The 15,450-nt window shown below is 38.2% G+C and overlaps 2 protein-coding genes across 2 annotated transcripts; both read right to left on the bottom strand.

Annotated features, from left to right (window-relative positions):
- Window positions 1–672: 672 nt before the first annotated feature.
- Window positions 673–5,199, bottom strand: LOC139367990 (solute carrier family 35 member G1-like). The gene is made up of 3 exons (XM_071106452.1): window positions 4,785–5,199; window positions 3,531–3,702; window positions 673–3,431 (listed from the first exon to the last, which is right to left on the bottom strand). Exons 1-3 carry the CDS (start codon window positions 5,080–5,082, stop codon window positions 2,681–2,683), a joined length of 1,221 nt encoding a protein of 406 aa, XP_070962553.1. The 5' UTR covers window positions 5,083–5,199; the 3' UTR covers window positions 673–2,680.
- Window positions 5,200–5,532: 333 nt separating this feature from the next.
- Window positions 5,533–15,191, bottom strand: LOC139367991 (leucine-rich glioma-inactivated protein 1-like). Its single transcript, XM_071106453.1, has 8 exons — window positions 10,708–15,191; window positions 10,379–10,450; window positions 9,571–9,642; window positions 9,419–9,490; window positions 7,983–8,054; window positions 7,682–7,851; window positions 7,191–7,355; window positions 5,533–6,980 (listed from the first exon to the last, which is right to left on the bottom strand). Exons 1-8 carry the CDS (start codon window positions 10,896–10,898, stop codon window positions 6,160–6,162), a joined length of 1,635 nt encoding a protein of 544 aa, XP_070962554.1. The 5' UTR covers window positions 10,899–15,191; the 3' UTR covers window positions 5,533–6,159.
- Between the last annotated feature and the right edge of the window lie 259 nt (window positions 15,192–15,450).

Here is a 15,450-nt window from a genome sequence, read left to right on the forward strand (position 1 = left end):
TTGTCTATTGAAATCGCATGGCTGTGTACTCGATTTTATACTCCTGTCAGCAAAAGCTGTGGATGACATAGTCGTATCCACTAATTTGAAGGGGTGTCCACATACTTGTGTACATATAGTGTACATCATTGTTCCATCCTCTGTCTGAACACATTGGATGATTGTGAAGTTTGTTCTGCCCTCTGCTGGCTACAAATGTTATACATGAGTTACACAGAAAATAATATACACTGAGTATACCAAACATTAATTACACCTTCCTAATATGTAGTTGCACTATTAGGGCAGGTGTTCATAATGTTTTGTATATCCGGTGTATATATATCATGTTATGAAGCCATCTGTCCCATGTACAGAAAGAAACAAAACAACAGTACACAAGCTTTGTTATTCAATGAAGGGTTAAGAGAAAATCAAGGAAAGGTCTTGGTAAAGTCTAAAACCTAAACACAGGTTTACATGACAATGGTTCCCCTTAGAGGTAAAAGGCTCTGACTCAGTGTTTTTAGAAAAGCTATAGTGTTCATAATGGATGACTTTGTCTAGCCAGGCTGGAACAAAATCATTGGGTCAGATCTTGTGGTGGATCACAGCAGGGATTGCAGACATGTGACTGTATGAATACATGGAAAACATCAAACTTCCTTAGTTTGAGATATCAAGACAAATATGTGAAATGTAATATGCAATTTATTTTAAAATAAAAAATATGACAAATATACAACATTTAGAATAATCCTTATTTCTCATATAAAATCTCAAAGTGTCATATAAATACTGTAATATAATAATTACATAGATGAGAAAGGATTTAGTAAGGCATGAAGGTAATAACTAAAATATTTTATGCTCTTATTTTTGCGAGTGCATCCAACATTACAGTTTCATCAATCAAATCTGTATCAGTTAAATAAAATCAAACATGAACTAGACAAAGGTTCAGATATACTGTGTCCACCTTAATTGAACACAACATATTGTAAAATAAGTCACTTGGAAGTTCTAGAAACAATGTATGATGTCATATAAACAGGCTCTGAATTAAATGTAAGAATGAAATGGTTCATTTAAATAGTTCATACTTTCGTTATGAACAATTTATGTAAACCTACCTGAAAATGATTGAACACTAAAAAGTTAAGAATCATTTTCACAACATCAATATATTTGATAAACAAGAACAAATTCAAGTCAAAAACTTCCAATCAGTCGGAGAAAGTGCTTTTGATAAAGCATAAATATCTATTTATTTCTATTGATACATTAAGAAATACTATAAAACAGCATAGAAACCCTGAGAGAACTAGGAGTATACAACTTATACAAAGCATCATAACTGATACTGCATGTAACAAAAATGTGCAAACTCAAGTGCTTAGTTCTAAATTACTAGTAAACGTTTTAAATGGAAGGCAACGAGTTGTTTTCTGTGGTATACTGTCATAAAGCTATTTGTACTGTAAATATCACGTTTCTATCAAATTCTACTATTTAACTAGGCAGGAGAAACGTAAGTTATGCATAAAGTCGTCCGATTATGCTGCTTACCCGTTGGGTCAACAGAATATTATTGCTATCCAGCAATCTCAGTGACACATTGCACAAAGCAATCTTTTAAACATATTTGCGTGGGGAAAATAAAACAAATCACCCTGTCACATTCTAAATGTCCACAACAAACCGATTCTGACCAGCAGTATATTAAAATAAAGGAGATCAGCCCATTCAAAATACAATAAGATGTTGCTGATAAAAAAAAAGAAGAATTTTATATATATATATATATTACCTTTATTTAACTAGGCAAGTCAGTTAAGAACAAATTCTTATTTTATTTTATGACCGCCTATACTGTACTGATGTGGTACTGATGAACTCAGTACAGAAAAAAAAAAAATTCTATATAGTGCCACTACCAGTGTTATTTGGCTTGTAACCACAGTGGAACCATTTTTGGTGCTAAATAGAACCATTTTTTAAGGTTATACAAAGATCCAATAAAAAAAAGGTTATAACCTTTTTTGGTGCTATATAGAACACCCTTCTTATGGGGTTAGCCATATTATATTGTTAAAATGATGGTGTTATTACTATGTTAATTCACAAGTTTAATCAGATGTGCTAGCTCTGGAACGGCTGGGGTTCTCTGAGGAGAGAATTGAGATTTAGTCAACAGTTCTCAATTGACACAAGGCTTTATGTGAGTCTTCTTAATAAGAGACCATTACTGGCCTGAGTCATTATTAATGACACAACATACTAGATAAACTGGAATGACACTCACTCACGACTGCACAAAAAGACCTGTGTGCAAACCACGCCTCAAAAAATTTGAATGAGCTGCCACCGCTACATTTTAATTATCACTAAAAGATGAAAGAACCCTTTTCTGAAATGCAAAGAAACATTTAAGTGTTCTTTGAGTCATTATGGTTTGACATATCACCCTTACCAAAGCACCTTTGAGAAACCCTATTTTCTAAGTACAGTATGTAGATGTAAATACTGAAATGTGTCCAGTTTTGTGTTCAACCCTTACAGTAACATTTGGATGTAATGTTGCTTCTTTGGTTTTCTGTGGGTTTTATTTTTTGGTTTTCACTCATCTGCTGAACACTAACCTATTAACTGATAAACTTTAATTTATTCTTTGCAAAAAAGTAATTTATTTGTGTGGTTCTTAGCTCTTTCTTGGGTGTGTGTTGCTGTACCACTTCCTTAGTGCCACACCACAAGTACTGACGACCACACAACATGCCCCACCGAGACTCCACATGGTGGGCTTTCGATTGAAAAAAATGAACTGGAAAATAAAAGCTAGGACCACGTCGACGGTCCTCATCAAGGCCACAGGGCCGGCCTTCTCAATCTGTAGTGCTTTGGTGAGGAACGTTTGGCCAGCGATGCCCAGGATCGCTATCAGCATAAGGATCCACCTGTCTCTCCCACAGAATGGAATGGTCCATTCACCAAGTATAAACAAAGTGATGAAACACTCAATGAAACCAATGACAGCATAGTACCACACGGACAGATAGTAGTGGACACTTTTGCCCATTTTCCTGAGTATTACGAAAGTGCAAGCTGCCCCCATCGCTCCACCAAAGGCTGCAATAGTCCCCTTGAGATGATTGGTGTAGTCTCCCTCTATTTCCTCTATACGAGCACCAAATATGAAGGGAGGCCTGGCTATCATTATGACACCAGCCAGTGTGAACACAGTGAAGACACAGTCCCAGATTGTGCATTTCTCTTTGAGGAAGATCCAGGCTAGCAAGGCAGTGAACACTGGGTTGCTGAACATGATGACTGTTGCATCAGCCAGGGGCATCTGCTGAACTGCATAGAACAATAGGATCATGGCGTTAGAACCCAAGAATCCTCTCATTACCAAATAGATCCGCTTGTCTCTTGGTCCAAGGAAGCCAGTCCTAAAAAAACAGGAAATTGTGAAATATTTGTAGATAAATATCAGGGGTCAAGGGGTCAAGTTGTTCAATACAGATAAATACAGTTTTGTAATAACGTACTTGTGATAGATAAGCATAGGCATAACAAACAGCATCTGGAAGAAGCAGCGAATGGCACTGATTTCTACAGCATGGACTCCATCGATTGTCTTCACCAGAAGAGCTATAACGGAGAAGAACACTGTTGCCAGCAGGCCATAGAACAGGCCCAGTCCTGGACAATGCTTTTTCTCTGAGGACAGAGGGAGGAAGACACATTAACTGGTTAAAATAGCTTGACTGGAACTGAACATGAACCTACTACTAAGACGTAATTGAATATGTGTTTGTCTGGAATGGCAAAATGAGAGGAGGAAGAGGTACAGTATTAAAATGTGATATTAAAATCCCTTTTGTTGAAGGGAAACCCTGCTAAGGCTTACAGTTACAGGCAACCCTTTGACAAGTTTTAAAAGCTGCAGGGGGATTACAGGTATTGAATATTACTACATAAACCTGAAAATTGGCCTGTCACACACTGTACCCACTGATTGCTAATGTTTATACCCAACATAAAAAGAGTGCCATGAACCCATGTCCTCTAACTGGCAGGAGGAACAAATTGAACAGGAAGAATATGGGGAAATTGTACTGACTAAGCCTGTGGGAAACAGTGTGGAAGGATGCAGAAGATTATTACTCATCTGAGAACAGATGACACCATTGTTAGAGACTTCTTTGTGAGTTTGATTTACAACCTGTCGGCTAGGTGCTCATTCATCCAATTTTGTAATCCTACCAAAATTACAAATAAGGAGCCAATGTTGAAAAAAACCCTAATACATTACTAAGTGTTTTCTGTTGTAAAAATTGGGAAAACCATTCAAGAAGTTAGAGCTACATAGAATTGTAACTGGTGGGAAAATGCCTCGTCATCCCCTTTGAAGATGATGAAAATGTTAAACCGGATTACGTTCAATAATTAATAATCAGTCTGATGAAAGTGAGAGGTGACGCGACAACAATGTTGCAATATATTTGCTATTATTAGATCGTTTAAAATGAAAACGCATTGGCGGCAATATGTATGATTATCAGTAAAGTAATTCCGTAGTTAGAGAACAGCGATTACGTCAGTTACATAACTTGCTGCTACGGAGGTCGTCATTGGCTACGCCAATGCTTTTCATTACCCCATCTATCTTAAAGTTCATCACTTCAACTAGATGGAAGCAGATCCAGTCATATAATGGACTATATTAATACACAACTCACACGTGGTTGCGTTAGTAGATCTCTTAAAATAGCGAAATTATATACATCCTCTCTAACTACCTTTAGCAACTGTGTCTCCTGCGTCCGTTGAGATGGGATCCCCGCCGCCGCCAATTCTACAATATATGAAAGGACAGAATCTTTGCATCGCGCTGCTTTCCATTGTTCTAGTCCTTGCGTCCTTATCATTGCTCCTCTCATCATGACTGTTACTTTGTAAATTGATTCTCTCAGTTGTGTGTTCATCGTCGTCGTCATCGCCAACTTTGTGAAATACAACTTTGATGTCCTCTCCTCTACGAGGAACGACCGATAGAACTCGGTCATCTATGCTATTACTGTCCGTCAAATCCCCCATTGTAAGATGCAACAGGTGAACATGCCTTAGAGGTAGCTTTACACCCTTCTCTGCCTGAGAGTGAGTGTCACACCGGTTTAATATGTAACCTTGGTGGCCACTGTATTAACATGCAATGATTACTTTAACCACGGGGGGCAGCTTTCCAACAAACAACATACCGGTAGCGAAATTTCCTTCCCGGTAGGCATTCCAGTTGGCCAACCAAAACGTTACCCCAAATTCATGTCTTGTTCACGAAAGGGTTCAACCTTCTCCTCATTCTAAAAATCTGAAATAAATGTTGGACATTATTGGGGTACTCATCTAAAGAGGGGTTGTTTTATTAGAATGATTATGATAGCAATTTTAGATTAAGTTCATGGGACAAGATGTTTAACAAGATGTTTAAATCATGTGTAGGCTAATGCAATTGTGTTGTTTATTAAACAAGGCCTTGAAGACAACTCATTTATGCTTTTATGAAATTGGTTTATTACTAGTCTACTATACATAAAATACAGCAACATTTAAAACAAAACACACTCTTACTACAGATTAGAATACATGTGTGGTTTTTGTAGTATTGCAATTACACAGATTTAGGCCTAGATTAGGTTCAATTAAAAATGTAATTTCAAAATCTAAAACTATAGCTCCATATGAAAGATATAACATGATTGGAGTGGTCCCCTCTACATACAAAACGCTGTATTAATTTACTCATCATTGTAAAAACGTAAACATTTTATTCGGGAAATTGTCAATTAAATGTTAATGAGTACTTTACAAGCAAAATTCTTGTTTACTTTATTTTACCTCTTAAGTTTATCTTATAGCACAGGAATTACTGTGGTTACCGTAGTGTAGGGCTTAGCTGCTGTATGTCAACAATTGCTTTGTCTACGAGGAAAAAAAGAAGAAAGAGTGCTGTGAAAGAGAGGGACACAGTAGATGTTTCTAGCAAGGCATTCATCAGGAATTCTTTCTTATTAGTGGGCTATATCATGCAAATAGCGGTGCAGTATAGTCATCCTCTCCACAGTGTTCAGTGCTACTGCACTTGTCAACTGCACACTCCTTAATTGTTTTCATTAATTAATTATTACTCAGGTCAATCATTAGGTGCTCGTATATCTGAGTTTTCCCTTTGAAGCTGGAGGCCAGCAGAAACTCTCTGTTGTCAATGGAAACCAGAGAGAATGCCCTTGGTGCCTGGATGTTTAGATCCTGGAAGTAAACAAATTGGCCCCTCTTCAAGTCCCACTGATAGACCTGCGTCAGGGAGTAGTCGCTGCCGAGGATGGCATACTGCCAGTTGCCGATGGAGATGGGCTGGAACACCATGGAGCCTCGCGAAGGCATTGTCTGTACCTCTTTGAACATGGAACCGTCCCACCTCATCACCTTGGAGTCCCCAATGAAACGTGTCAGGCAGATGAAAAGTTCACTCTTCACCTTAAAGTGCTTGACCGCAAACACGTCCTCCATTTCGGGGATATCAGTGCGCCGGTCAAACTTCTTCAGGCTCTTGCTCCACTGGTAGACAACAGGCCTCTGGGAACTGCTGGCTAGGATCAGATGGGGCTTACCAGAGATCTCCAGGTACTCCACGTCTGTGTCACGGTACCAGGCATGGAGGGACTGGTGAGAGTAGAACCCATTGCCATTCCATTTGTACACTGTGGTAGAACCGGCCTTGGAGCTGTCTGCGATCACGAAGAAGGACTCACCATCTATAAGGAAAGTCTCAATGTCATTAGGTTTCCTGATTTTCAGGATGTCAATGTCCTGGATTTTTATGAATTTGTTGGCAGAGATGTCCCGCTTGTAAATGTGAGAGCCACCAAAGAGCTGGGCTACAATGATGAACAGCTGATTATCAATCACCATGGGTTTGCATACCACAGTGGATGTACCTATAAAACAAGGACCAAAAACTAAGTATTAGAACATAGGAACATAAAGTAAATATTTGTGAGAAAAATACTTCAAACATACAACTATACATTTTAGGTTACAAAATATATAGTATTTTTGGTAAGACAGATACAGTACTACAATAACAGTTCACACTTGGCATATCATTTCGTCATCTGGTGATATACTGTAAAACACATATTGCTCACTTTGAACGCTGTCATAGGTTCTGAAAACCGTTTCAACGTGATCCCATTCCAGGAAGCTGCATGTACCAGTGAAGGGCTGGGCAAACACAACAAACTGGTCCATGCCAAAGGTAAAGGACTCCACCGAAATGGATTCAAACGTCAGGGGCTGATAAGAGGCAAACTCTGCAATACAAAACAGATGTATTCATGTAAACAATTTTTATTTTATTTACATCACTACCAGAGAAGGCAACATTACTGGAATTCTTCCTTGGTGACTGTTTCAGTAGTCTGTAGGCTACTGTAGGTACATACTCCACAGTGTGATTAATCCCTAGTGTTATCATTTTCACTTTATCCTGACTAGTAATTAATTTACAGTCTTGGCGTCTATTGGAGTCTGAGTCTATTGCATTTAATTGAAATGGCCACAGTGCTGAATTGCACAAGGCAGCAGTAGTTAAGGAGATTAACATTCCAAGGTGTGAAATAATATTTGCACCAATCACCTGCTGTTATGCAGTCAAATGACCCGGGCACAAGGTCATTGATCAGTTTCCCTTGGAAAAGCGGGGGCCCACTGCAGGAGATCTGGTCAACTGTCGCATTGGTGGTACGCATCCACTCCACCAGCCACTTTAGTTTGCAGTCACATTCCAGGTGGTTCCCTCTCAGATCTCTGGTAAAAACAGGTTAGCAAAGTATGCATAAATCAAAACCCAAATATTTTTTTGTTTAACATAAGTACACTTTAGATGTTGACGTTACCCATAAGGCCACTGGTTATGTGAAGAAGAAAAAAAGACTCACACTTTAGCCAAAGCATCCATGCCCTTGAAAACATCTTTGGGTAATGTCTCAAGGTTATTATAGGCCAGGCTCCTAATAAAAAAGAGGAAAACAAAGTGAGTTTTAGACCACAACAGGAAAAATACAGTATGTCCTGAATCAACACAATATATTGTGGCTGACTTCCAAAAAGAGACGTTCTTGGAACCCAGCATTATGTTTCACCCTGTCACTGGATAGGCCCTTTTCAGATGTATGCGTAAGGTTACAGAGCAGATATTATATTTAGTTTTGCCCCCCAGGTCATATCGTTCTTGGTTATAATTAGATTTTCAAGAGTGGACTCATACAATCTACAAAAAATAGTGAAAGGATATAAGTTCTTAGAATAATGATTCAGTAAACACATGTCCACTCATGTCTGTCTTTTTTTCTATAGAAAGAAAGGAATGTATATACCTTTCAGAGTGTTGGCAAGGCATACTGATGATGGTCACATGATAAGTAAAACCAATGTTTTTGTAACATGTTTGCCAATATACATATACATTATTTGTGTAGTGTGAGTGCCTGATGCAAATATTCTGGTGTGAAAACTGGAAATATTCACAGTCAGCGAGGTCACCAAGGTTACATGTGATATTAGACCCACCACAGAGTGTCCTTTGGCAACTTGATCTGGCAGAAGTAACCTAACGTAGCAGTCGTAGAAATCCGCCTGAGCGTAGTCCCTACTTATGTTTTTCAGGGGAAACAGAAGTTAGGTTGAAAATACTGTATCCCTGACAACCAGAAACATCTGCTTTATGCCAAAATACTGTATCCCTGACAACCAGAAACATCTGCTTTATGCCAAAATACTGTATCCCTGACAACCAGAAACATCTGCTTTATGCCAAAATACTGTATCCCTGACAACCAGAAACATCTGCTTTATGCCAAAATACTGTATCCCTGACAACCAGAAACATCTGCTTTATGCCAAAATACTGTATCCCTGACAACCAGAAACATCTGCTTTATGCCAAAATACTGTATCCCTGACAACCAGAAACATCTGCTTTATGCCAAAATACTGTATCCCTGACAACCATAAAGATCAACTTTATGCCAAAGCCACTAAGTGTGGGCAGAAGTGAGGGAGGTTAACCTTGTTCAATATCACTGGAATAGAACTTGCATCCTATGCATTTTTGACAATGATAAAGTGGACACCACCAAGGTCCATTTGCTTAATATTTGAATGTACCTATGGGGGCCTCAGTCAACCATGTTGCTGATAATGGTATGCACCCTAGGCAGAAGCAAAAAACCTGCAAGGATATTGGTTACAATACTTTATTTCTGTTTTCAAGTATGATTAACCACAATATGTAAATGACACAAGACCATTGTTCTAACACATTTTCCACAATTTCAGATTGTAAGAAAGTAGAAAAGGACATTCTTATACTTACAGGTGTATCAGTGCTTTTAGGCTCCGGAATGCATATGGTGATATTGAAGCAATTTTGTTGTTTTCGATAAACCTGTGAATGAGGTAATAATAATTAAATCATCATATTATGCATTTTTGAGTATCTTATCCATTCGAGAGAGTACAACTCACAGGTACTCCAGATGCGGTAGTCCCAGGAACGCATCCTCATCAATTGAGTCAAACGTGTTGGCAGTGAATAGACTGTTAAGAAAATAGAAAAGAGTTCACATTCCATCATTTCTATTACCACTGCTCTGTCACATTGTCGTTTTTACTCACACTTGAATATACATATTTCCCAGTGGTTGAGTGTCCAAGCAACCCCTCTGCTAAAAAATGTGAACCACTTCATTTTCATTTATCCTAATCCTCCTGTTCACACTTGTACTGTTTTATTAATCTGAGTTTCCAAAACAACTGTTTCACAAGCCTCTAATAATAATATATGTATTCCCAACTAAACTTGTCATAGCACAGCCTATTCAGACAGTATTATTAATATCTCCCAGAAACTCTGACTCATTTGGCACCATTAAGAGGGAAACCTCCATGCCAAAATACATGTTTTCCTGAAACGAATGTCTTGTGATAGATAATTGTGAATAATCTGTTCACATGAGGGACATTATGTACAAGTAGGTTTTCACACTACTGTGTCATGTTGAGGAATGGGTGGTACCTCAAGACAATAGCTTTACTGTAATGTTAAGAGTACTCTGAGAGAAGTTTCTTGTGGTTTCATTTCATTGAGACATTTTTATTTCAGCTCAGCAACCAAGAACCCCCCCCCACCCCCCACCCAGTTCATGTGCTGTCTGTTATGACATAACCCTGCTCTTCTTCCTCTGAGGGAACTAGGCTGTGCTTTGTTGATGCACATGGACCCTTATTTTAGTAGATATTTAGAAAAATCGTTGAGTAACGACGTCAAACTCACAGAAGCTGTAGAGCAGGCGTGTGTAAGAAGCTCCCTCCAGTGATTTCGGTGAATCCAGACTTGACAAAAGATCTGCATAGAAACATGGTACAAATGAAATGAGGCAATATATCAGAACATAGATTCATATTATTGATAAATTATCAACCATTTAATTTGATTGGTCTATATAATTTCAAATAGCTGCTTTACTTGTACTGTTATTTTATTCTATTCAACATCTTCAAAATACTAGACAAAGAAAGATTGATCATACGACAGCCCCATATTAATGCCACTGCCAATATTATGATTTAAATCATTAACAATATTTAATTGAAAGCACTTACAATGAAACGACATCAGGTGGAAAGCTGTGAGGGACCGATCTTATATTTTCACACAGTGCATTATCTTTGGTGCACGTACAAGATGCGGGGCATCTAGGTTGCTTTACTCTTCTGGTCTCCGATAAAAGCAGGACCGTCGCGATCCAAATCAACACCATGCATCCTTTCAGGGTTTTGCTTGCATATCCCATCCTCGTGTTGCTCTCTGGTGACAACCAGTCCGTCGAATATTTCTGAACATGAACCTCAAGGAAAAATCCAAAATTAAAATGTTTCAATGCCAAATCTTGAATGTCTGTATTTGCTTCGATGAATTTGCAGTGATGAATGCAGCTTGTATCTCAATGACCAGGCACTAATCCAAAAGATTCGTTCTGCAAGGCGCAGTATTTACAAATGCAGGAGAAGGAAGATAAAACAAAGGTCTCCGATCCTTGGACAGATTAAAATCCTCCAAAATACGTTGTAATTCCAAAAGTAAAAATAGATCCAATGTAGGCTACACAGTTTTTAAAGTGTTACTTATTTGTAAGAACTAGGCTAGCTCTATATGTTTTATTGTGAAGGTCTGAATACGTATCTATTTGGCTCGATCGGATAAGAAAAGATGAAAGCCTCAAGTCTCTGGAGAGATCGCGCTGAGAGCGGCGCTTATTTTTTGAGAGACGCAGACTATTATTTATGCGCGCACGAAATCCTTGAATGGTTAATGCGGAACGGCCTATTCATTAGAAGAGTCTATGGAAGCTGGAAGAGCACCTGCGTCTCGCTCATTGATATTGTTGCTATTGCTGCTGCTGCTGATAGTAGTAATAGGAATAGCATAATAAAATACCAATTATAGCAATATAGGCTAATAACAATATAATAAAAAACCAAATCAAAATCATAATAATAAAAACATTATAATAGCATATGTAAAATTATGCAGCTATAATAATATTATCCTAAAATAATGATTTTAATCTGTTTTTCCCAGCTGGCTCTAAAAGTCGCCTTACATTTCTGTGCTCAACCAAAATCTTTTTTCTTTTTAGCTCTCTCAGCGAACATACTGAATCAAATGCTGTGTCTTTGTTGAGTTCAATGGGGGATCAAACCCATCCAATTCAAATAACAGTGGAGTTCTGTTCAAGACTGGAAAAGTTCACCCCTGCAATCCCACCATTTTCCAAAGAGTTCAATTACAGTATTCAGAAGAATAAGAGATCTATTGTTCCCATTTGGTATAACGGAATCTATAACGGAATCTATAACGGAATCTATGAAAGCCCACATAAGTACTGTCAGGATAGCAGATATGGTTAATGGTTACTTCAAAACCCCATTTCCTTACAGTACATTTGCACATTCAGACATAAAATACATATCATTAAAAGGTTGATTTCTCTGTGTGTGCATGTTCAAAATAGGCCTACTGTATTTAGAATTGTCTATATTTGCCACTTATTTTTTTCAACAAAAAAATCTATGCTTTTATTATTCAAATCAATACCTGAATATCTGATGCATCTTGTGTGTGTATTTGCTTCTCAACAAATGTGATAATGGAATAAAACCATAGATTTGTTGAAAAGATTATTTGATTTGGAGAGGTCCTGTAATTTTGCTTGTGGCCAATGGTCTTATTGAGTGTACCAAACATTAAGAACACCTGCTCTTTCCATGACATAGACTGACTAGGTGAATCCAGGTGAAAGCTATGATTCCTGAATAACGTCACTTTTTAAATCCACTTCAATCAGTGTAGATGAAGGGGAGGATACATGTTAAAGAAGGATTTTTAAGCCTTGAGACATTGATTGTGTATGTGTGCCATTCAGAGGGTGAATAGACAAGACAAAATATTGAAGTGCTTTGAACTTGTGTATCCAGCCAACTTGACACAACTGTGGAAATCATTTGAGTCAACATGGGCCAACATCCCTGTGGAACGGTTTCGACACGTTGTGGAGTCCATGCAACGTTGTGGAGTCCATGCACCAGCAACTCAAAAAAAGGAAGGTGTTCCTAATGTATTGTGCACTCCGCGTATATCATTGTTTGTGGCCGTTCACTGTTAGAAATACAGTAATTTGTGGTATTTTCACGCACCTTTGTTTTTGTGTGAATCACAAATATAGCTTGCCAGCTTGTAGCCCTAAAACCTGGAAATAAGTTACCTACCTTTGGTTCGTTCAGCCATCCCTGCGAGGAAAATGAATGGGAAAAAAACAGGGTTTTAGCATAAATGCCGAAAATAAAGACTGAGGTTAACACAGGCTTAGGAAATCTTATGTTTTGTTCTATGAGATAGTCAGTTAACATGACCTTTCTGAATTATGAAGCCTTTATGTGTTTTTTATTATTACATAAATTCTTCAAAATTCACAACATGTGACATTAGCTAATGAAGATGATCTCATAGAACAACGTGTATAAGATATCTTAAGCCTGTTTACCACACACCTTATTTTCGAATTTTATCCAAAAACGACATTCATTTTCCCCATACCCTTTGTCCAACAAACCAAGGCGGAATTAGTGCCTACAAAAATACGCCATTAGAATCTCTATGCTCTCCAACCATAAACCTTCTAATACGTCATCATACGCGACTTTCTTAATGTAAACAAACAGTAGGCTAATCGTGAGCATGGCGATAAATATGGACAGACTCGTAAAGGTAGTTGAATCACGACTTTATCTTAGGTCAGAAACAAATGTCTGCTTTATACTCGATCCGTTTGTTTCATCCATAACACAATATCTAGCTAACTATCTGGCCATAGTCAACAGTTATAGGCTAGCTTCAATGTTTCATGGCTAGCTGCACCCATTGTGTGCAACATAGGAGACAAGACAACGCTAACTTTAGCTACTTACAGTGTTGGGGAACCTACTCTGAAATCATAGTTTACTACACTACCAAGTAGCGTACTTCACACTAGAAGAAGTTAAGCTACACTAAAGCTACCCTTAAAAAATATAGTTTACTTAACTAAAGCTACTTTGAAAAAGTATTTCACTACCACCAAGCTACTTCGGGAAAAGTGATCATATCTACATCGGAAGTGTCATAGACTACAAATTGCAAGACAGATCACTTTGGTCAGGTGTTAACAGACTGTGTAATTAGACCATTAAACACAAAAACTATGTTTCAAGTGAGAATTATGCAGGTCTGATGCTGAAAAAGTAAGAAATGATTGCCTATTCCCGAGATACTGTATGTTCTTCTCTTTTTGCAAAAAATTAGTGTGTAGTTCCAGTAGTTAGCTACACCGCTACATTTAGTATTGACTATTTTATTAGGATCCCCAATTAGCTGCTGCCAAGGTAACGGCTACTCTTCCTGGGGTCCAAACAGGAAACAAAACACAACACAAATAATACATAAAACAATACAAAATATATAAACATGTCTGTGTCTCGTCACAGTCTCCGTTGTGTCGTAAGGTGTTCCTTTATCAGATTGTTTAAATCTGGTTTTATTGCTAGTTTGAGTTACCTGGGGTGGCACAGAGTTCTATTTAAACATGGCACTATTTAGTAAGGTGTATTTCCCAGCCTCTGTTCTTGACTTGGGTACCGTGAAGATACCTCTGGTTGCATGTCTCATGTGATACCAATAAGTGTCAGAAATGTGTGCCAACTGCTTGAACAGACAGTTCGGTATCTTCAACACAACACCTCGCACAAAGACCAATAGTGATAGTCAATCTCTCCTATTTGAGGAAAGCCAGGAGAGATTGATGTGCATGTCACTGACATTTGCCCTCCGTGAACATTTAAGTGCAAATACGTGCTGCTCTGTTCTGGACCAACTGTAATTTGCCTATGTCCTTCCTTGCCGCACATGACCACACAACTGGGCAGTAGTTGAGGTGCGACAAAACACTTTAGGACCTGTCTGGTTGACTGAGATATCAAGAAAGCAGAGCTGTTGAGTCGTCAGCGTACATAGACGCACAGGCTTTATTCAAGGTCATTAGTAAAAACAGAAAAAAAATTATGTCCCAAGTCATTACATGACAAAACAAGGTACATGACAAAACAAGGTTTGAATTTAGTTCAACTGTCACCAAACTATTGCAAAATGTAGTTTGATTACTAGTTAAACTACATGTAGTTCACTACTCCCAACACTGGCTACTTCCAGTGCATTCAGGAAAGTATTCAGACCCCTTCCCTTTTTCCACATTTTGTTACGTTACAGCCTTATTCTAAAATATTTTTTAAAATTTCCCTCGTCAATCTACACACTACTCCATAAAGACAACGCGAAAACAGGTTTTTAGAAATTTTTGTAAATGTATTAAATATAATAAAACAGAAATACCTTATTTACATAAGTATTCAGACCCTTTGCTATGAGACTCAAAATTGAGCTAAGGTGCATCCTGTTTCCATTGATCCTCCTTGAGATATTTCAACAACTTGATTGGAGTCCACCTATGATAAATTCAATTGATTAGACATGATTTGGAAAGGCACACACTTGTCTATATAAGGTCCCACAGTTGAGATGGTAGAACCTTCCAGAAGGCCAACCATCTCTGCAGCACTCCACCAATCAGGCCTTTATGGTAGAGTGGCCAGACGGAAGCCGCTCTAAAGGCACCTAATGGACTCTGAGACCATGAGAAACAAGATTGTGGTCTGATGACACCAAGATTGAACTCTTTGGCCTGAATGCCAAGTGTCGCGTCTGGAGGAAACTTGGCACCATCCCTACTGTGAAGCATGGTTGTGGCAGCATCA

Source organism: Oncorhynchus clarkii, chromosome 16 (assembly GCF_045791955.1).
Source record: "Oncorhynchus clarkii lewisi isolate Uvic-CL-2024 chromosome 16, UVic_Ocla_1.0, whole genome shotgun sequence".
In the NCBI taxonomy this organism is placed as follows: Eukaryota; Metazoa; Chordata; class Actinopteri; order Salmoniformes; family Salmonidae; genus Oncorhynchus; species Oncorhynchus clarkii.

Coding starts and splice junctions, on each gene's coding strand:
- LOC139367990 (XM_071106452.1), bottom strand. CDS start 5,082: ATGGGGGATTTGACGGACAGTAATAGCATAGATGACCGAGTTCTATCG. Junction 3,703..4,784: donor AGGAGACACAGTTGCTAAAG/GTAGTTAGAGAG, acceptor CTCTGTCCTCAG/AGAAAAAGCATTGTCCAGGA. Junction 3,432..3,530: donor CCTATGCTTATCTATCACAA/GTACGTTATTAC, acceptor CTGTTTTTTTAG/GACTGGCTTCCTTGGACCAA.
- LOC139367991 (XM_071106453.1), bottom strand. CDS start 10,898: ATGGGATATGCAAGCAAAACCCTGAAAGGATGCATGGTGTTGATTTGG. Junction 10,451..10,707: donor CCACCTGATGTCGTTTCATT/GTAAGTGCTTTC, acceptor GTTTCTATGCAG/ATCTTTTGTCAAGTCTGGAT. Junction 8,055..9,418: donor CTAAAAGCACTGATACACCT/GTAAGTATAAGA, acceptor CTTTTTTATTAG/GAGCCTGGCCTATAATAACC.